At 40.0% G+C, this 21,868-nt stretch overlaps 1 protein-coding gene across 2 annotated transcripts in view; it reads left to right on the forward strand.

Annotated features, from left to right (window-relative positions):
• Positions 1-21,868, forward strand: part of Cacul1 (CDK2 associated cullin domain 1) — an 84,126-nt gene that overhangs the window by 56,132 nt on the left and 6,126 nt on the right. The window contains exons 6-7 of one of the 2 annotated variants that reach the window (XM_004659297.2): positions 2,406-2,495; positions 8,022-8,160. In XM_004659297.2, coding sequence (XP_004659354.1) covers positions 2,406-2,495; positions 8,022-8,160 — 229 coding nt within the window. The remainder of the gene's footprint in view (positions 1-2,405; positions 2,496-8,021; positions 8,161-21,868) is intronic. The other variant, XM_045158287.1, reaches the window with a different exon arrangement.

The following is a 21,868-nucleotide window of genomic DNA, read 5'->3' on the forward strand; positions in this document are numbered from 1 at the left end:
GCTGTGTCTCCGCAGCAGTTCCTGAACTGTGTGCATTTCATGACCACTCCACACATTTTTCATGTTCAGTCCTCCTACCTCTACCTCCTGAGTACTGGGACTTAAGGTGTGTCCTGCTAAGAGTTTGCATTTCTATCATAGTCTTTCTCAGGTATCCTCTCCATTGTTCGAATATAAAGCAGTTGGACCATCTTCCTTAAGATTGCTAGTGTGTTTGACATTGACAGCTTCACTAACCTAAAAGCAGTCTCAGTGCCGATAATTTTAACTTGCTTGAGGTTTTCCATCTTAAAATCTTAAATCTCTCAGCTTAGTATCTTTAGCTAAGCACGTCAGTCCATTACAAACTTAACCATGATCAAACTCTGGGCATGTGCAGCAGAATTCAGCTAGCCCTTATGCCAGTAGCCCAGTTCCAACAAAGTCCTCTGCAGTCTTTCCTTCCCCTTAGAAATTTCATAAGCCAAGTCTCCAAGTTCAATTCCTTCTGCACTTAGCATTTTCAAACTCTCACAAGAATTGTCCATAATACTTGGCTTAACCACTCCAGAATATACATTTCACCTACTGTTCAATTTTTGTTTTTAATTTATAGTTTTTCATACCTGTCAGAGTTGACATACTGATTCTGATAGCAGTTGTTGGCCACATGATGAGTATGTGGTGGCACCTAAGGGCTGCTGGGTTCTGTCAAAAACTAGGAAGATGGCTTAGTAAAGAGAGCATACTTGGGTTTTGGGTGTGCACAGATACAAAGAACCTTGAGTACCCCAGACTCTCAAGTCCTTAATGTTTAGAATTTATATTTTTAAAGTGTGCTTTAAGGTAATTTTCAGACATATTTAACACTGTTATCCTTAAAATTTAACTGTGCCATTCAGAGTGGATGATTAGATGGCAAGGATAGACTTGAACTTTGATGGCCTTTATCATATAAACACCATTGAAAGTCACATTTTATGTCTGAAACTACTAAATGTTTGTTGACTAAATAAGATTTCCATTTTCAGAAAGGCACAAATGGAGGAAAATCAGTTCATTACAGAATTGGCTTAAGCAAAATTCATTATTTTATTGGTAAAGTATTTTTTAAATATTTATTTATTTGCAGGCAGAGAGGGAGTGTGAGCCAGGGCCTTCAGCCACTGCAAACAAACACCAAATGTATGCACCACTTGGTGCATCTGGCTTTATGTGGGTACTAGGAAATCAAACTCACCATTAGGCTTTGCAGTCGAGCACCTTAATTGTTAAGTCATCTCTCCAGTTCTGATAAAGTATTTTATTAGTAATTTTTAAGTAAATCTTTGAGAGGTAAAATAAAATTTGACTGTTTTCGGTAGGCCAGTAGCTTCTGTTCTGTCTACTTAATAAAATTTATGTTTGTCAGTGATGCTATTTGACTCCATAAAAAAATGCTGCAGCTGGATGTGGTGGTGCACACCTTTAATCCCAATACTTAGGAGGCAGAGAGAGGTAGGAGGATTGCTGTAAATTCAAGACCACCCTGAGACTACATAGTGAATTCCTTGGAAAAACAAAACAAACAAAAAAATCAACAAATAAATGTATTGCAGTAGATAATGGAAAAAGAATGCTGATTCTTAGGATCAGAGTTAAGGTCAGTTACACTGTTATGGAAATTGCGAAAATGGAAAAGGTGAGTTGTCATTGTCCCTAGTCCTTAGAATAGGGAGGACCAAGGAGGATCAGTTATAGCATTTGGGAAACTAGGTTTCTATCTGTCCCTGTTCACAATGACTGAGATTACTGTAGATTGAGTATCCCTTATCTGAAAATCCAAAATGCTCTGAAGGCTTTTAATTTAAACATGATGGATTTTTTGAAGTATTTAAGATCATTAGATAGGGATGATCTGCAGATAAAGTCTCCATAAATATTCCAAAGTTAAAAACAAAAAACTCTGGAACTCTGAAACACTTCTGACCTCAAACATTTCAGATAAGGGACGCTGAGCCTGTAAAATGCAGAGCACCTCAAGTATGGTGATGAGGGAGCTCACTGTGTGTCCGTGTGTCAATTTCTTCCCACTTGTGACAGGAGCATTCTCAGCTCACTTAGTAAGTATCCTAAGTGCCATTGCGTGTAGAAACTTTCTTTTCAGGACCTCTGTGCACAACTTTGGTTCCATTAGTGATGTAGCAGACCCTCATGACTTTACCTAGGTGATGAAGCGGCTTTTTCTTGGAGGGTTTGTAGTCTTGGTTGGATAAACTCTTGATTTCCCCTCCAGTACTGCTCTTCTTTGTACGTGCTTATCCCCAGAGTCTTAGAAATACTAAGAGCAACCTTGACTTAAAAAAAAGCAAGTGTTACATGCTTTTTTTTTTTTTCTTTTTTTTTTTATTACCTGTTTTATTTTTATTTTTTTCTTCTTATTCCAGCTTTACTTTTAGAAGCCCAGTCAACACCATTTCAGGTCACACCTTCAACTATGGCAAATATTGTGAAAGGCCTCTATACTCTCAGACCAGGTAATCCTCTGTCATTTGTGTTGGGTTTGGACTGTTTTGTTATAATTACAGCCTTCTCTGAGAAGGCAGTGTTATTTATGTGCTTTGTGAAGCCAAATGGCATTTGGGTTTGCTGTAACCCCCCAATTTTTGTTTTTTTGAGGAGGCCTCAGAGTTTGCTTGGAAATCTAGCTCTACTACTGCAAACCAACTGGTGTGGTCTTTGTAGCACCTGCTAGGGCAATACAAGAAATAATGTGCAGGATGCCCTTTACACTGAAATCTACTGAGTGTGGTGATGCATGCAGCGGAGGCAGGAGGATGGCAAGTTCTAAGGCCAACGTAAGAGCTACATGGCAAAAACAAAAGAAAACCTCATGTTTAGTTATTGTTTCTGCCTTTGTTGTTGGAATTTTCTCTTCCTGCTCCACAGTGCAAAAGTACACAAACATGTCCTTTCATAACTCCAGGCTGTTAGGCCTGTCACGTGACTGGCAAGGCATCTAGAAATGCTGGTAATGTTAGTCATTTCATGAGCATTGGTGAAAGATATATAAACAAAAGAGCAGCATAAAAAAATATCTAGTCACTGAATCCCAAGCAAGGTTAGAGTGAAAACCTATAAACAGAAAGATAACCAAGGTGCTTTTTATAGGTAACTTCCTGTTTCAAAGCCAGGGTGGCAAGCCTGTCATTGAACTGTCTAGTAATTTAAAATGCCCATAGGAGAAAGCTTGCCAGAACTTTTCAGGATAGAACATTGCTCTGTCGTCAGTAAACACAAAGGGTATTTTTGGACAGTAATTACCTTTTATAAAATTCTTTTGTTGTCTGAGGATTAAGTCAAAATGTAATATAAAGAGCTTAACCTGATAGTATAATAAGCCTGTAAATACAATTGTTAGTCCTCTTCATTTGAGTTTTTTAGTGATTATTTTATTAATTGATAGCTTAGTTAATTTATTTAAAAGACACATAAAAATTTAGCTTGCTGCCAGATGTGGTGGCTCACTCCATTAATCCCAGCACTCGGGAGGCAGAGGTAGGAGGATCGCCTTGAGTTTGAGGTTACCCTGAGACAACATAGTGAATTCGTGGTCAGCCTGGAGGCAAAGGTGGGAATACTGCTGTGAATTCTAGGCCAGCTTGGTACTACAGAATGAGTTCTAGGTTGGCCTGGAGTAGAGTGAGACCCCCACCTTGAAAGAAAAGAAATTTAGCTTGCTAAAATAAACACTAAGCATGAAAATTATAGCATTGGGTGGACCAGCCTAAGAAATTCTTCTATCGCATGTTACTTTAAAATGATGAGTGACTTCTAGAGTGTTCTGGTATATTTCTCCTTACAAGTTGGCTCTGGTCTTTATTTCTATTCTTTATAATTTTTTTTAACAGGAATCATTTATATAGACTACTTTTTTAAGTTACAAACATATGCTGGGCGTGGTGGTGCACATCTTTAATCCCAGCACACGGGAGGCAGAGGTAGGAGGAACGCCGTGAGTTTGAGACGCCCTGAGACTCCATAGTGAATTCCAGGTCAGCTTGGGCTAGAGTGAGAGCCTATCTCGGGGAAAAAAAAAAGTTACAAAAATATCTTTTTATTTTTCTTTCCAATACTGGGTCTCACTCTACCTCAGGCTGACTTGGAACTCATTCTGTAGTACCAGGCTGGCCTTGAATTCACAGCAGTATTCCTACCTTTGCCTCCCAAGTACTAGGATTAAATACGTGTACCACCATGCCAGGCATAAAGTTATAAAAATATCTTATTGCATGTGTCTAGTAATTGATATTTTTCATTTTCTAGTTTCTCAGACTTTAGAATTTCATTTTTCTATGTTGGGATCGCTTCTGTAAATTTTTTTGGTACTTTCTGAATGCTTTTCTTCTTTGTTGGAAGGCTTCCAAGTGCAGTGTGACAAATTCCTAAGTAGGCAGTGTTATCAGCTCTGGTTTTTATCACATGTAGCAGAATAAAGCTAATCACTCTAAGGGCAGGGAGAAATGTAGATACATGTTTATCTAAATGCTGTTTTATCCAGGGTTAGCCCTTGTAATAGGATTTATGCAGTTTGTGAGGAAAATTCTATATTTGAGGATTGTCAGACTAACCTTTTGCTGCCCTAGGCATTTTCAGAGGCAAGTTTGAACATATTTTGACATTTACATGTCATGCCAGCACCCATTATGTTCCTGGTTTACTAAAGAACTTCTTTTCTACCTGACAGATTAAGGTTAGAATGTTTTAAAAGCAGAATTTCAACATGTTTCCTCCATTGTAAGAGTTCTCTGGTGATGGTCTTTGTGTAATTGCATATGAATCACCTCAGTATGTTTTCAGTTGTAAACCACCTCTGCCCCACTGTCCTTAGGGGTTCTTAGGACTTAGCATTGTTGCTGTGTTTCTGTCTCAGCTTTAGATGCTTAGTGTAAAAACACTGCAGTCATCTTATCTATTTTTTTTAAATCATGACTACATACACACAGTGTTTTTTCATCTTTTTTTTTTTTTTGATGTGAGAAAGAAAGGGTTTGTTTCAGCTTACAGTTTTTGAAATATATTTTTTTATTTGTTTTGGGGGGCAGATAGAGATATAAAGAATGAGTGAATGGACGCACCAGGGCCTCCAGCTACTATAAACGAACTCCAGATGCATGTGCCCCCTTGTGCATCTGGCTTATATGGGTCCTGGGGAATCGAGCCATGGTTCTTTGTTTTTGCAAGCAAGCACCCTAACTGCTGAGCCATGTCTCCAGTCCACAGCTTACAGAGTAAGGAGCGGTTACAGCATGGTGGGGAAGCATGGCAGAACAGACAACAGGGCGTCACGCTAGCTGTGAGGAAGCAGTAAGTGTGAGCTATTTGAACACCCAGTGGGCTGGGCTAATCTCTTCATCTTTATGTATTTATTTGTTTTGTTTTTTCTGAGGTAGGGTCTCACTCTAGCTCAGGCTGACCTGGAATTCACTATGAAGTTTCAGGGCGGCCTCGAACTCACAGCGATCCTCCTACCTCTGCCTCCCAAGTGCTGGGATTAAAGGTGTGCGGCACCACGCCCGGCTCCCTCTTTATTTATTTATTTTAAATTTTATTTATTTATTTATTTGAGAGCAACAGACACAGAGAGAAAGACAGATAGAGGGAGAGAGAGAATGGGCGCGCCAGGGCTTCCAGCCTCTGCAAACGAACTCCAGACTCGTGCACCCCCTTGTGCATCTGGCTAACGCGGGACCTGGGGAACCGAGCCTCGAACTGGGGTCCTTAGGCTTCACAGGCAAGCACTTAACCGCTAAGCCATCTCTCCAGCCCTCCCTCTTTATTTTTTAAAAATATTTTATTTATTATTTATTTGAGAGTGGGGGAGAGAAAGAGAAAGAAAGAGAAAGGAAGAAAATGGGTGTCTTTGTTTTAATGACTACACAAGTTGGAAAGAGGTGTAGGAAGAATTGACTTGGCGCCTGTGACGATGGTCAGTGGAGCACTTCAGCTCCTCCCCCCACCCCGTGTGGCACTGGCCTGGCATTCACTACTGAGAATGCTTTGCTGTGAGTTTGTGCAGGGGTGTATGGGTGGCCCTGGTACGTTTTCAGTGCTGGCATACAGTGCTGGCATATTTATCATGTTTTACTTAACTGTTCTGTTGGGCATCATTTTACTTTTGCTTTCTTTTAGTGGCTATTGACCCACCATTACACAGCATCAAATATGGCTTTTCAGATTTAGAGTTACATACTCAGATTGCAATGTTTTTTGAATATATTTTACTTTTATTTGAGGGGGTGCATGCCAGGACCTCCAGCCACTGCAGACTCCAGATGTATGCACCACCTTGTGCATCTGGCTTAGTGGGTCCTGGAAAACTGAAGCTGGGTCCTTTGGCTTTGCAGGCAAGCATCTTAACTACTAAACCATCTCTCCAGTCCTGGATTTGTTTTTTTTGTTGTTGTTGTTGGTATTTTTTTTTTCTCAGATTGCAATTTTTAAAGTGAGTTTGCTGACTTGAATAAGAACATTGATATTTTTATGGCTTTTGATATGAGCTCCAAAATATTTTACAAAGGGAAAATTTTGGAAGAACTAAATTAAAATAGTTGCAAAGAATTAATAATGGGCTGGGAGATGGGTTCATGGATTCCTGCACCCATGTAACTGCTGGGCAGGTGTGTGGCCTGTGTGGCCTGCCTGTGACTCCAATGGTGAGGTGGTAGAGACATTAGGATCCCCAGGCAAGCTGGCTTGTTAGACTAGCTGAACAGGCAAGCTCTGGGTTCAAGGGAGAGGCCTTGATCAAGTATAAGGATACGTGATTGCTTTTTTTATTGTGACAACGGACAGGCCATTTTTAATGTTTACAAGGGCGCACACATGAGAGAGAATTGGTGCGCAAGGGCCTCCAGCCACTGCAGTTGAACTCCAGCCAAACATGTGCCTTCTTGTGCACATATATGACCTTTTGTGCTTGCATCATTGTGTGTCTGGTTTACATGGGACCTGGAGAGTTGAACATGAGTCCTTAGGCTTCACAGGCAAGCACCTTAACTGCTAAGCCATATCTCCAACCCTACATTTTCTCTTTTTATAAAATTAGGTAATATATATATATGCACACATTTATTCATTTGCATATTTGTATATATGGGCATATCAGGGTCTCTTGCAAGTGATACCAGATGATTGTGTCACTTGTGTTTAGTTTTGCATGAGTGGCTGGGAAAAATCAAACCCAGGTGGATGAGCTTTACAAGCATCTTTAACCACTAAGCCATCTCTCCAGCCCCATGTTTTTTGTTTTGAATTGTCAGTTCCTATCTTTGAGTCACTTGCGTGATCTCACTGATTTGTATAAACACTAGTAAAAATACAAAGCCATTTTTGTCATGTTTGGTGAAATATTTATGTTACTTCTGTTGCCTTTTTTTTTTCAAGAAGCAGATTATTCTTGGTCTTTTTCCTGATAATCATTTAGTTCTCTTTCCTTTTATTATTTACATGCACGCGTGCGCGCGCGCGCACACACACTCTTGATGTGTTGTAATCTAACATGAGTCAAAAAGGATTTTTATTTCCAAAGTACTAACCAGTTATCTCCAACCCACTTGTTAAATGTTCACTCTTCCCCACCCTCTCCCCGCTTGGGAATTGCCTTTTGTTACGTCTGCTTATTCGTAACTCTTGCAGTGTTCTCTTCTGGAGCCAGCATCTGTTTTGTTTAGTGGCTCATAGAGCTGAGGCTCCATCAGGTCCCTTCACTCTAGGAATCTTCCCACTCAGAATCTTCATTACAAGATCTGTTTAAAAATGTACCTTGAGATTTTCATTAAATCTTCATGAATCAGTAAATTTGATTTTTTTTATGTTGTTCTTTTTAGAAATAAAATCTAACTACTTTGCGTATCTATTGAAATAGAGCTGTGTTAGGTTTTTTCCTCTTGTTTTAAATTTTGTTTAATATATGCTTTTGTTTTTTATCTAAAAGAAAATTTGCTCTTTCTATTTAACTTATGTATATTTTTTCCATAATGAATCTTTTGTCCCCCTCACAGAATGGGTTCAGATGGCTCCAACCTTGTTTTCTAAATTTATTCCAAACATCCTTCCTCCAGCGATGGAATCAGAACTTTCTGAGTATGCTGCTCAAGACCAGAAGCTTCAAAGAGAGCTCATACAGAATGGATTCACCAGGCAAGTCACTTTAGAGCTTAGGAATTTCTTTGTATTGTATTTCAGAATCCCAATGTAAGCTCTATCTTGGTATTCAGATCCCTGGCATTGAAGAAATATGTGCCAGGTCTACTGGTAGACACCTTCAATCCTAGCACTTGAGAAGCTGAGTTAGGAGGTTCACTGTGAGTTCCTGGTCAGCCTGGGCTATTTTATTTATTTGCAAGCAGTGAGAAAAAGAGAGGAAATGGATGTACCAGGGCCTCTAGCTACTGCGTACGAACTCCAGATGCACACTTTGTGCATCGACTTTACCTGGGTTCAAGGAAATCATCAAACCTAGGCTGTCAGGTTTTATAAGCAAATACCTTTGACCTCTGAGCCATCTTTATATCCCATTAGTTACTTTCTTGTTTTTGTGACCAAACACCTCACCAGAAGCAACTTAAGAAAGGATGGGTTTATTTCAGCTTAGTGTTCAACGTTGTAGGCCATTATGATAGGGAGGCAAAGCAACAGGAGCCTAACTCAGAGCTGGTCACATTGTGCCCAAAGTTAGGAAGCAGGCAGTACTGAATGCCTATGTTCAGCTTACAGCATTTCTCTTTTTCAATCAGACCAGGTCCCTGGCCCATGGTGTTTGCCAAGTGGGTGGGTCTTCTCACTTCAATTAAACTTTTTCTAGGTAATTCCTTACAGACCTGCCCAGAGGCTCATTTCCTAAGTGATTTTACTTCCTGCCAAGTTGAAAACCAGTGTAAACTAACACTAGTCCATTCTTTACCAACTTAACATCCAAACGTGTCAATTTTAAGTCATAACCTTCTGCCACTTGTCTATGTAAGTTCATGGCCATTTTTATAATGCAAAATGTATCTAGCCTAACTTCCAAAGTCCTCTTAATCTTTAGCAGCTCCAACCCAGTTTAGAAGTATAAGTGTAGACTCTCTTGAGATTCAGGCAGACTCAACTATGAGCTGCCATGGCATCAAAAAATGATTTGCATACTTCCAACATGCATTGGCACTGTGTAAATTATTTCAGTACTAAAGAAAAGGGTCCTCCCCACCCTCGCAAAATAAAGGAACCAAAAAAAGAAAAGCTGGGTGGGCATGGTGATGCATGTCTTTTAATCTCAGAACTCAGGAGGATTGCTGTGAGTTTGAAGCCACCCTGAGACTACATAGTGAATTTCAGGTCAGCCTGAGCTAGAGTGAGACCCTACCTTGGGATTTCCCCCCCTCCCCAAGAAATAAACTTATCTGTCTGAATTTAGATTTTCATAAGAGAACTCATCTCATATTATTCTAGTTCAGAAGAGAATGCAGCCACTTTCTTATGACAGCATATAATATGACTGTTTCTCACCCAGCTCCTCATAGAGTCTTTGTTCTCCTCTGAAACCTTATGAGCTGAGCCTTCACTATACATGTTTCTCTCAGCATTCTTGTCTTTCAAGCTGCCACTACAATGGCCCATTAAGCTCTGCTTATAGTATCCAAGGACTTTTCTAATACAAGGTTCCAAACTCTTCTGTATGTCTCCTTTATACTAGCTCCAAAGGTCTGTGAACTACATCATTAGGTTTATCACAGCTCCCACTCCTGGTACCAATTTTCTTTCACTAGGTAGTCTCAGGGTGGCCTCAAACTCAAGGCAATCCTCCTACCTCTGCCTCCCGAGTGCTGGGATTAAAGGCATGCGCCACCGCGCCCTGCTTGTATAATTTATTTTATTGACAATTTCTATACTTCCAGACAATAAACCATGATAATTCCCTCCCCTCCCCCACCTCCCCCTTTACAACTCCACTCTCCATCATATCCCCTCCCTTTTTCCATTAGTCTTTTATTTTGATGTCATCATCTTTTCCTCCTATTATGAGGGTCTTTTTTTTTTTTTTTTTTAATTTATTTATTTATTTATTTGAGAGCGACAGACACAGAGAGAAAGACAGATAGAGGGAGATAGAGAGAACGGGCGCGCCAGGGCTTCCAGCCACTGCAAACGAACTCCAGACGCATGCGCCCCCTTGTGCATCTGGCTAACGTGGGACCTGGGGAACCGAGCCTCGAACCGGGGTCCTTAGGCTTCACAGGCAAGCGCTTAACCGCTAAGCCATCTCTCCAGCCCTATGAGGGTCTTTTGAAGGTATTGCTAGGCACCGTGAGGTCATGGATATCTAGGACAATTTCTTTCTGGACAGTTGGCAATATAAGGAGTCATGCCCTTCCTTTGGCTCTTAGATTCTTTCTGCCACCTCTTTTGCAATGGACTCTGAGCCTTGGAGGGTGTGATAGAGATGTTTTGGTGCTGGACACTTCTCAAGACGACGTTGCCTTTTGGGTCATCCCAGTGGTCACTGCCATCTGAGAAGAGGCTTTTAGCTCAGCCCCAACTTGATTTCTCAGTGACCTTGCTGCCCAGGCATGTGGAGTCTTCAGCAATAGGCTCTTAAAATCTGTTTCTGGTGGGAAAGCAAGGGCCTTGCCAATATAACCTGTAATGTTTTAGAGGCAACAGGAATCAGCCTGGCCAACAGCTCCCTGGAAGGTATCCCATCCCTGGCACTGAAAATTTTCTAGTAACAATCTATGGCTTCTGGATGTGCTCTTATTCAAAAAAGTAGGCTTTCATATGTCTTATTCAGACTATCTTGAATTTTGATTTATATCTCCCCAACCCCCGTCTTTTACTCAGTTTCTTCCCCTAGCCTCGCTTAGGCCATTACACTCCTGTAATCTGTTATTCTGCTTACATATATATACAATACCATACCCTTTAGTTCTTCCCTCTCCTCCCTCCCTCATAGCCTTTTTCTAGCTTACTGGCCTGTTCTACCAATTTTTGGTTCCAGCTCTCACACAAGTGTAAACATTTGTAGTTAGGATCCACATATGAGAAAGAACATGTGACATTTGGCTTTCTGGGCCTGGGTTAATTCACTTAGTATAATCCTTTCCAGATCCATTCATTTTTCTTTACCGCTGATTGGAACCCCAGTGTGTAAATGTACTACATCTTTATTGTCCATTCATCTGTAGAGGGACATCTAGGCTGGTTCAATTTTCCAGCTGTTGTTAGTAGAGCAGCAGTAAACATGGTTGTGCAAGTATCTCTAAGGTAGTGAGAAGAGTCCTTAGGCTACATGCCTAGCAGTGCTATAGCTGGATCATATGGTAAATCTATTTTTAGCTATATCAAGAACCTCCACACTGATTTCCACAATGGCTGTATCAGATTACATTCCCACCAACAATGTAGAAGGGTTCCCCTTTTTCCTCATCCTTAACATTTATTGTCATTTGTTTCATTGATGACAGCCATTCTGATAGGAGTGAGATGGAATCTCACAGTAGTTTTAATTTGCATTGTCCTGATAGCTAATGTATTAGTCTGGGTTCTCTAGAGGAACAAACCAATAGAACGAGTTGTATTAAAAGGGAGTTTATTGGATTAGCTTATGCAACAATAGCAGTTTGCAGGGCTGAAAGTCAAGGAACCTGGTAGCTGCTCACTTCACGTGGCCAGATGCCATAGCAGTCAAGGCCTGGAGGCTTCCTAGAGAGTCACTGCTCTGCAGTCCACACTATTCTTCAGTTCACACTGGAAAACTGGCAAACAGCTAGTTAGGAGGAGGCGATACTTTCCTTCCCTGAGCTTCCTTAGATAAAGCCCTCCCCCTCCAAGAGGTTCCACCCACCCTGGGAGAAGGGTTCGACCTGGGGAAAGGATTCCTCCTTTAGTTATTCCTTTCTGAAAGCGCTCTCAGAGACCCACTTATGGGTAATGCCTGTGGATTCCAGAACAGGTCAAGTTTGACACACAACCATCACAGTTAAGGATATAGAACATTTTTTTAGATGTTTATATGCCATGTACATTTCTGCTTTTGGGAACTCTCTATTTAGGTCCATAGCCCATGTTTTAATTGGTTTGTTGATTTCTTATTGCTTTGTGTTTTTGAGTTCTTTGTATATCCAAGATATTAATCCTCTGTCAGATGTATAGCTGGCAAAGATTCTCTCCCATTCTGTAGGTTGTTTCTTTGCTCTCTTCACAATGTCCTTTGCTGTACAAAATCTTGGTAATTTTATGAGATCCCAGTGGGTGATTAGTGGTTTTATTTCTGAGCAACTGGAGTTATATTCAGAAAATCATTGCCTATGCCAATATGTTGAATATGTTTTTCCTCTAGTAGTTTCAGGTCTGATATTGAGGTCCCTGATCCATTTGGACTTGATTCTTGTGCATGGAAGATTGCTTTTCTATTTCCGTGTAGAATGATACTAGAATTTTAATGGGATTGCATTAAAGGTGTAAATTGCTTTTGGTAAGATTCATATTTTCATAATGTTGAATCTTCCAATCCAAGAACATGGGATGTCTTGTCACTTCCTAGTGTCTTCTGTAATTTCTCCCTTGAGTGTTTTAAAGTTTTCATTGTAGAGAGCCTTCACTTCCTTGGTTAGGTTTTTTCTAAGGTACTTTATTGATTGATTGATGTAATTGTGAATGGCAGAGATCCTCTGATTTCATCCTCCACATGTTTGTTGTTAGTATATAGAAAAGCTGCTGATTTCTACATGTTTATTTTGTATCCTGCTACATTGCTAAAAGGGTTTATCAGCTCTAACAGTTTGCTGGTAGAAAAGGGTCCTTTTATGTATAGAATCATATCATCTGCAAATAATCATAGTTTGATCTCTTCCTTTCCAATTTCTATCCCTTTTATGAGTGTTTCTTGCCTTCTTGCTATGGCTAAGACTTCCAGTATTATATTAAACAAAAGTGGGGACAGTGGACACCCTTGTCTTATTTCTGAATTTAGTGGAAAAGCTTCAAATGTTTCCCCATTTAGTGTTATGTTGGCTGTAGGTTTGTCATAAATAGCTTTTATTATGTTGAACTATGTTCCTTTTATTCCCAGTTTCTGTAGGACTTTTACCATGGTGGGATGTTGGATTTTGTCGAATGTCTTCTCTGCATCTACTGAGATGATCGTGTAATTTTTGTTCTTCAGCCCACTTACGGAGTGTATTAAATTTATGGATTTGTGTATGTTGAGTCATCTCTGAATCTCTGAGCTAAAGCCTACTTGTTTGGGGTGAATGATTTTTCTGATACATTCTTGTATTCTGTTTGCCAATACTTTGTTGAGAACTTTTGCATCTATGTTCATGAGGGAGATTGATCTATAATTTTCTTTTTTTGTTCTGTTTTTGTCTGGTTTTGTTATCAGGGTGAACCTTGCTTCATAGGAGGAGTTCAGTAGTATTCCCTCCTTTTCTATTCTATGGAAAAGTTTTAAAAGCATTGGTGTTGGTTCTTCCGTGAAGGTCTGATAAAATTCACCAGTGAATCCATCTGGACCTGGACTTTTTTTAGTTGGAAGATTTTTTTATAACTGTTTGGATCTCTGTACTTGTTATTGGTCTATTTAAATTGCCCACCTATTTAATCTTGGTAGGTCATATAAATCTAGGAAATCATCCATTTCTTTCAGATTTTCTAACTTAGTATTAGAGTGTATGTTCTTAAAGTATGTCCTTAGGATTTTCTGTATTTCTTTGGTATCCATTGTATTGGTTCCTTTTTCATGTCTAATTTTATTAATTTGTGTCTCTTCTCTTTCTTTTGGTCAGATTTGCTAAGGGTTTGTCAGTTTTGTTTATTTCAAAGAACTAATTCTTTGCTCATTGGTTCTTTGTATTGTTTTTTTTTTGTTGTTGTTATTGTTGTTTTTATTTCATTAATTTCTGCCTAATCTTTATTACTTCTTCCATTCTACTGATATTTGGTTTGCCTTGTTCTTCTTTTTCCAAGGTTTTAATGTGAAGCATTAAGTTGTTTACTTGCAACCTTTCTAATTCCTTAGTATAAGCATTTAAAGCTATAAATATGCCTCTTAGGACTGCCTTCATTGTGTCCCAAAAGTTTTTGTATGTTTTGTTCTCATTATCATTTGACTCTATGAATTTTTTGATTTTCTAATCTTCATTCAGTAGTGTACTGTTTAGTCTCCATGATTTTGTATATGCTCTGTAGTTTTTCTTATTGCTGATTTGTAGATTAATCCCATTGTGGTCAGATAGAGCACAACTGATTATTTCAATTTTCCTGTATTTGTTGAAATTTGCTTTGTGTCCTAATATATGGTCTATTTTCAAGACTGTTCCATGTACTGCTGAGAAAAATGTGTATTCTGAAGCATTTGGATGGAATGTTCTTTAGATATCTGATAGGTCATGTGTTCTATGATCTCTTTTAATCCAGATGTCTTTCTTTCTATTTTTTGCTGAGGTGATCTATCAGTAGATGAGAGTGGGGTATTGAAGTCACCCACTACAGTTGTACTTAGTGTTATCTGTGGCTTTAAGTCTAATAGTGTCTGTCTGATGAAATTGGGAGCCCCCATGTTAGAGGCATACATGTTTAGAATTGTAATGTCTTCCTGTTGAAGTTTTCCTTTATTCAATATTAAGTGACCTTCTTTATCTTTCTTCAGTAGTGTTGGTTTGAAGCCAGCACCGGCTTGTTTCCTAGGCCCATTTGCTTGGAATATCATATTTTCCATCTTTTCACCCTAAGATAGTATCAGTCTTTTATGGAGAGATGAATTTCTTAGAGGCAAAAAAAAAAAAATGGGTGTTCTGTCTTTTAAGTCTGTGTTTCTTAGTTGGGGCATTGAGGTTATTGATATTAAGAGTTATTATGAAATGTATATATTTGTACTTGCCATTCTTCTTTTGTAGTGTTTCCTTTTTCCCCTTTACTCTCCTGTTAAGTGCTTTTCAAGTATTATATATTTTTCTGTTCCCTCATATGTGTGCTTTCCTTTTTCTTCAGCATGGAGGATCCCTTCAAGCATTTTCTGTAGAGCTGGCTTATTTGTCATGTATTCCTTTAGCCTATTTTTGTTGTGAAATGTTCTTAGCTTTGCTGGGTAAAATATTCTTGGTTGACAGTTGTCTTTCAGAACTTGGAATACATCATTCCAAGCCCAACTGGCTTTTAAAGCTAGTGTTGAGTCATCTGCTGTTATCTTAATGGGCTTGCCTTTATAAGTGACTTGCTTTTTCTGACTGCTTTCAATATATTTTCTTTGTGTTTTGGTACTGTAATTATAATATGGTGAGGAGAAGTTCTAGGTTTTGTCTGTTTGGTGTCCTATAGTCTTCCTGTATCTGCATTGGCATCTCTTTCCCAATTTGGGAAAATTTTTCTTCTATGATTTTGTTTTTAAAAGCCTACTTTGCTTTTAGAGTGAAATTCTTCTCCTTCTACTTTCCCTGAATTATGTTTGATCTTTTCATAGTGTCCAAATATCTTGAAATTCCCATTCATGCCTTTCTGTTAGCTTATCTTTTCTCTTTGTTGGACTCTATTATAGCTGCTATTTGGTCTTCTAGTTTAGATAATCAATTCTCTCCTTCATCCTATTGGTGAGACTTAATACAGAATTTTTTATTTAACTTGCTGTGTTTTTCATTGCTAGTATTTCTGACTGGTTTTTCATTATTTTTCTTATCTCCTTATTCGTGTCTTGTATTGGCCTTTATTCATTACATTGGTTTCTTGTGTCTTCTTTGATTCCTTTGATTTCCTCCTTGATTTCACTGAGCATAGTTGTAATCATTCTTTTGGAATCTTTCTCAAGTATTTCGTCTAATCAGTCTCATTGGAGGTCATTTCTTTTTTTTTTTCTCAATTTTTATTAACATTTTCCATGACTATAAAAAATACCCCATGGTAATACCCTCCCCCCCCCAACTTCCCCCTTTGAAATTCCATTCATTGGAGGTTATTTCTGATGGATTTATAATTTTTGGTGGAATTATATTGTCCTAAATTTTTGGTTTCTTTTATTGCTTTATTTTCCAAGGTAGTGTCTCACTCTAGTTCAGGCTTACCTGGAATTCACTGTGTAGTGTCAGGGTGGCCTTGAACTCACAGCAACCCTCCTGTCTCTGCCTCCTGTGTGCTGGGATTAAAGGCATGCATCATCAAGCCTGACTAGATTTTTTGGTTTCTTGTATTGTAGAGAATTTTGCATCTTGGATTAACTTAATGGTTGGGTTTTCTAATTATCTGCAGTATTCTTAGATGACTCAATCTGATGTTACATATCTTCAGCATAGGAGCATAACATGCTAGGTGTGACTCTTAAAAAACTCTCAGAGTAACCACAACAGTGGGAGTATTCTATTTGGCTGGGTGGAACAAAATGCAGGCAAATTCTAGAATTTAACTGAACATTCAATGAAAACCAGCACAGAGTATTCATGCAAGAGTGTGTATGAAAAGAAACATTTCCTCTAACCCTAACTCTAACAAAGCCAGAGTCCTTTAGGACGTGTTTTGCTTCACACCCTTAATCCTGTTAATTGGGAGGCTGAGATTTCTGGTCTGGTCTGGTCCAAGGTCAGCTTGTGACAGAGTGAGACCCTGCCCCAATGAACGACAGAAGAGGAGACAAAGGCATTATAAATTAGGAAGCAACAAATGACAACCCCAAAATATAACTTAATAAAGAATGGCAAATCCGACCATCCATCAGATTTGACACATAATTTACCCTGACATGGAAGGTGCAATTAGCACTTCCAATACATACCTATATACCAGGCTTTTTTGTCGGGTACTGACCTGGTGTAAGCCCAGTTACCTTTTAGGATGGCTTTGGTCTCAGCTATGCTTCGCGCTTGCTTGGGTCCCTCTTTGCTGTGGTAGGCTCGGGTAGGCTGGCTGGGCTGGTGGGTTGCTGCTGTGATAGCCTATACTGGGTTCTGTGTAGATGAATTCCCTTCCCCAGGTCTCTGGTGCTAGCGGTGGGGGAGGGGAGGCTGTCATGTTGGCTGAAGTTGTTCTGCAGGTTCCCACTATCTTCTTCCTCAGTAACTGCTCAGCTGGTCCCGGATGTCTTCCCCTTCAGGTTTCTTGAGTGTGTAGGAGCCTAGTGTGAGTGGAAAATTCCCTCACCTGGCTTTTCCTGTGGCTCGTGCCACCACTGCTGGAGCCCTTTCTGGCTTTCTATGGGCGGTAGACACTCTGGATCTCTCCTTCTTTGCTGTGGTTGGTAATTTCTCATACACCTTCACCTTTTAGTAGAAGAGTGTATTTTGCTGGCTTTTTATTTTTATTTTTATTTTTTTGATTTTTCTCCCCAGGCTGCTTTGGCATGGTTCCTCTGCTGCCATCTTAATTGGAAGTCCCCAATTTTCTGTATTAGTAACTTTTCTCATTGCTGTGACCAAACACCTGCCCCTGCCCCTCCCTCCCAAAAAAAGCAATTTAAGGAAGGATTTATTTAACCTTAGAGTTCAGGAAAGCCGTTGAGGCAGTTGCCTTACTAGTCATATTGTATGTGCAATCAGGAAACAGTGCAGGGAATGCCTGTCCTCAGCATTGTTCAGTCCTAGACTCCAGCCCATGCATAGCGCTGCCCAAGGTTAGGGTGTCTTCTCACATCAGTGCAGGCTTGCTCAGAGGCTCTTTCCTAAGGGATTGTTATTTCTGTTGAGGTGATAGCCAGCATAAGCCTTCACAGTTGTCTGAGTCGTAATTGTGCCCACAAATTAGGTTAGGAGTAGATTCACTTAATGTGGCTGAGCTCAGATGGACATTTCTCTAAAAAATTTTGAAACCAAATTTGCGAAAAACCAGCCTTGACCAGGGTCACTTACTAAGTTTGTGTTAGCATGTTAGGAAAAAAAAGGGAAAATTTGCTGGGTGTGATGACACATGCCTTTAATCCCAGCATTCAGGAGGCCAAGGTAGGAAGACTACTGTGAGTTTGAGGCCAGCTTAAGACTACATAGTGAGTTCCAGGTCAACCTGGTCTAGGGAAATTTTGTTTTATGTTTTCTGTTAACAGATTGGTAATTTTTGCCTCTTTGGTCTTGACATCTGTTCATACACGGTAGTGGGGCTGCCAGAGAGTCCACTGTTCACTTGCTTCCCTACTTGGCAGCTTGTACTAGACAGGACAGAGGAGCTCTGTGCACAGGCCTGGTAGACAGATCTGACTTGTGGCTGGAGGAAGTTAGGGCCAGTGAAGTGCTCTAATGAAAGTCACATGATTTTCTCCTTGAAGAAGACATGAAGCACATTCTGTTATTGATTGAGGTATTTTGTGCAGAAATAGAATATCCATACAAAGAATGAAGCCATTTAATGTCATTTTTTAATGACATAAAATGTATATACAATAAGTGACCATTATTGTTAGTTTCTTGTAATTCTTTCCCAGTGTTTTTTTTTTCTTTTGGCAATATTTTTATTTACTTGGGATGGAGGAGAGTTTAAGGTGGAATATGGATGCACAGAGGTCTCTTGCTGTTGCAAATGAACTCCAGACACATGCACCACTTTGTGCTTTTGGTTTTTTTTGTGGGTACTGTGATTTGAACATGGGATGGCAACGTTAGGTGCCTTTAGCTCTGAGCCATCTCCCAGCCGCTCTCCAGTGTTTTTCTTACTAGAGAGATATAAGCAAACAAAATATGTCCTTTCTTTATTTCACTTTCTCATATTCAATTGTGTGGCTATATTAGATATACTGTAGTCCTCAGTTTGGCCATTATTTCTAGCCTTTGGTTTACAGACAAGTGTTTCCGAGAAGAGCCTACTCCTTCCATTATTCTGTGTTTATGACATGTACAGCTGGAGGTAATACTCAGAAGTGGGTGGCTGGTCAGGTAAATGCAGGTGTAAATTTGATTCATATGAGGGGCCACATTGCCCCTCATTGCAGGGTTGGAAAATGCTTGTTCTCATGGTCTTGCTTGTACTGTGGGCCCAGGTACAACTGCACTCTTGGAAAGTCTGAACAGCTACTCGGGTTAGCATAGTCTGTCCTCTTACAAGTAAAGCTGAGCCTGTTGGCGAGGGTTAATGTTTGCCATTCTTCTTCCGCGACGGTCTGCGTATGTGCTTTGCTCACTGTTCATTAGCCTTATTTTGTCCCTTGTCTTCTAGAAGCTGTTTGTACAGTGAAGCAATGCAGCCTTAGTACGACATATGCTGCTCACTTTGACTTCAAGTTTTGCTTGTGGTGCTTTTTGTTTTAAGTCATGTAGAAGTAGTTTTGTATAACTGTCATGCTTTAAAGGTTTTCTATGGCTTATGTATTGGAATTATAATTGAAAGTGTGTCCATAGATTTTTTTTTTATGTTAACGCCTAATAGTCTTGAGTATTTTCTTTGAGGTTCATAATTTTGATTTCTTTGGTGTTCTTTTAACTTACATTTTGAGTGTTTGCTTTTAATTTCAGAGATGAGCATATTAATACCCTTAAAACAGTCATCCTTGAGAAAATACGTATTTCTGTGAGGCAGTAGAGGAATGTTGCTCTTGTGAGCATCCCTGTGCGTCTCGAGTGCTCCTTCCAGAAGAGGGTATGGAGCTGTTAAAAGTGTCCAGAGACATTTCCGATCCTAGCTTGGGGTGTGGGGCTGCTGAGCGTCAGGTTTGCTTGGGAGATGATGAGTAAGTAACTGACCACGTAGATATCTCCAGGCAGTATCGCCTTTGCACTGGGGGCTGATCTGGCACTGTTTCCTGCAGGGCCAAGTGTGCTGGGAAACTGCCTGCGATTTTCTGTGGAAATTGGAATTTTTTTTTCTTCCTAGTAGAATTCTTTAATACAGCTATGGTAAAGAGTAAGCATTAGACAGTATTCCAAGACATGATAAAATATCTTCTTTCACAAACTTAATTGAGCCATTTTCTTTGTAATTAGCACCTTGTTATAAATTTATTATGAGGATTAAACTCTGCCTCATAAATTATTGTCATAGGTACTTTGCAGAGTGGGCCCTGCCAAAGCTGGCACCCTGGCACCTACTCTTAGGCTCGCTCAACTGACCTGACAGAAAGGACTACTCTGCTGCTGTGAAAAGCCTGCATTTGCTTTTGTCACAGTCCTGTTTACTGTCCTGTTAGTTATTGCTGTGTTTGGTCATTATCTGACTAGGATTTTGAAGAAATCATCTCCACTGGTGTAAAAATAAAAAAATAACTATTAGTATCAGCTATTTAATAATACTTTTCCTGGCTCTTCTGAATAAGCAGCCATTTGCTGGTTGTGCCTATCCACGCTCTGGATTTCTGGTCAGCATTGCAAACTTTCTTTTCACTTAAGATCATGTTCTACATAGGAGGTGACCATGGACAGCAGAGAGGAAGTCTTTGCAGTGTTTTCTGGTTATGTGTGAGGGCCTCAAAGCCATCTTCCTCTGCAGTTAGTGTTTGTGAAGCATGACCTTCCGGTGCATGGAAGTCTAGGGGAGACTTGTTTCAAAGTCACAGTTAATATCAAGCTTGAAGCAACATGTTCATCTGAGTAACTGATTTGATGGGAGAAGGACAGCAGTTCGGTGTCTGAGAAAAATGACCAGAAGATGAGCTTACTCAGGGCTGCAGACCCTCAGCTAGGACACCCTCATCTAGACCAACCCCTGGCCCTCTGCAAAGGCTGCTGCCCTAGCTCACAAGCATGTGTTTCTTCGGAGAGGTTATGGTAGCCTAGATTTCTGGAAGAAAGCAGACAATGTAGGGGTATTGCCTCTAAATTTGGGATTTTCATATAGTAACAGACCTGGTTTGGCAGACAGTGTACAGCTCTGCCTTGTGGACTTGTGGAGTGAGGTGACATTCTTGGTGTGCATCCCACATTCTTCTGCCTAGTGCTTTCACGTTGACATTTCTCCCGTTACTTTAAAAAAATATTTTATAGATTTGAGAGAAGAGGTGGGGGGAGGGAGAGATGAGAGAATGAGCATGCAAGGACCTCCCCCACTGCAAACTGCAAACGGGCTCCATTTGCATGCACCACTGTGCATCTGGCTTTACATTGGCACTGGAGAATATAATGGAGGCCATCAGGTTTTGCCAGCAAGTGTCTTTAACTGCTGAGCGGTCTCTTCTGCTCTTCCCTGTTATTTGTACATAATTTGATTTTTGAGGGTTGGATTTGAGTACTATCTATAGGATTTTAGGTTCCAGATATAAAATCGTGTTTTCTCTTTTGGTCTGCATTAACCTATGTGCTTCAGAATATCAGGCGAACAGGATAGTGGTGTCAATCATGCAAGTAGCCGTGTAAGTCACCTAGCTGTCTTGGCAAGGTACAGGGTTCACAGTACAGGAGTTTAAAAAGTGGACTGAAGGCAGACCTGTTCTAGGCTGCCAAGAGCACTTGTGGAAACCTGTGATTGTAAGTAAAAATCAGTGCTGTGAAGACGAAAAGCAGAGATTAAAGTAGAGCTAAGGGGCTGTTGTTGGTGACCTAATAATTAATACTCCTCTGGGGAGACGTTCTAGTTGAGGTGGGGAGGATGACAGAGCCTTGGGACTGCCTGGCTGCTGGAGAGAGTACAAGCAGCAAAAAGTCTTAGACAAGAGAATGCTGATGTGCTCAGAAGAGAGCCAGGCTGGCTGAAGTGTATTAAGTTGAAGAAGAAAAGGCTGGAAAATGAGGTGGATAGATAGAGCTATGACACTGGGCTAGGACATTATTGGAGTTGATTTTGAACTGTAATGGAAGCCCTGAGGGGCTTTATTCAGAGGCATGAACTAATCTTACATATGCCTTTACATAAGATCACTGTAACTCTTGTTTAGACTAAAAATTAATTCCTGTGGAGATGGTGACTTTGCAGAGGTAATTTGTGGTTTACTTGGCACCATGCTCTGGCTGTGGTAAATTCGCAGTATATTTGGACA

Source organism: Jaculus jaculus, chromosome 1 (genome assembly GCF_020740685.1).
Source record: "Jaculus jaculus isolate mJacJac1 chromosome 1, mJacJac1.mat.Y.cur, whole genome shotgun sequence".
Classification (NCBI taxonomy): domain Eukaryota; kingdom Metazoa; phylum Chordata; class Mammalia; order Rodentia; family Dipodidae; genus Jaculus; species Jaculus jaculus.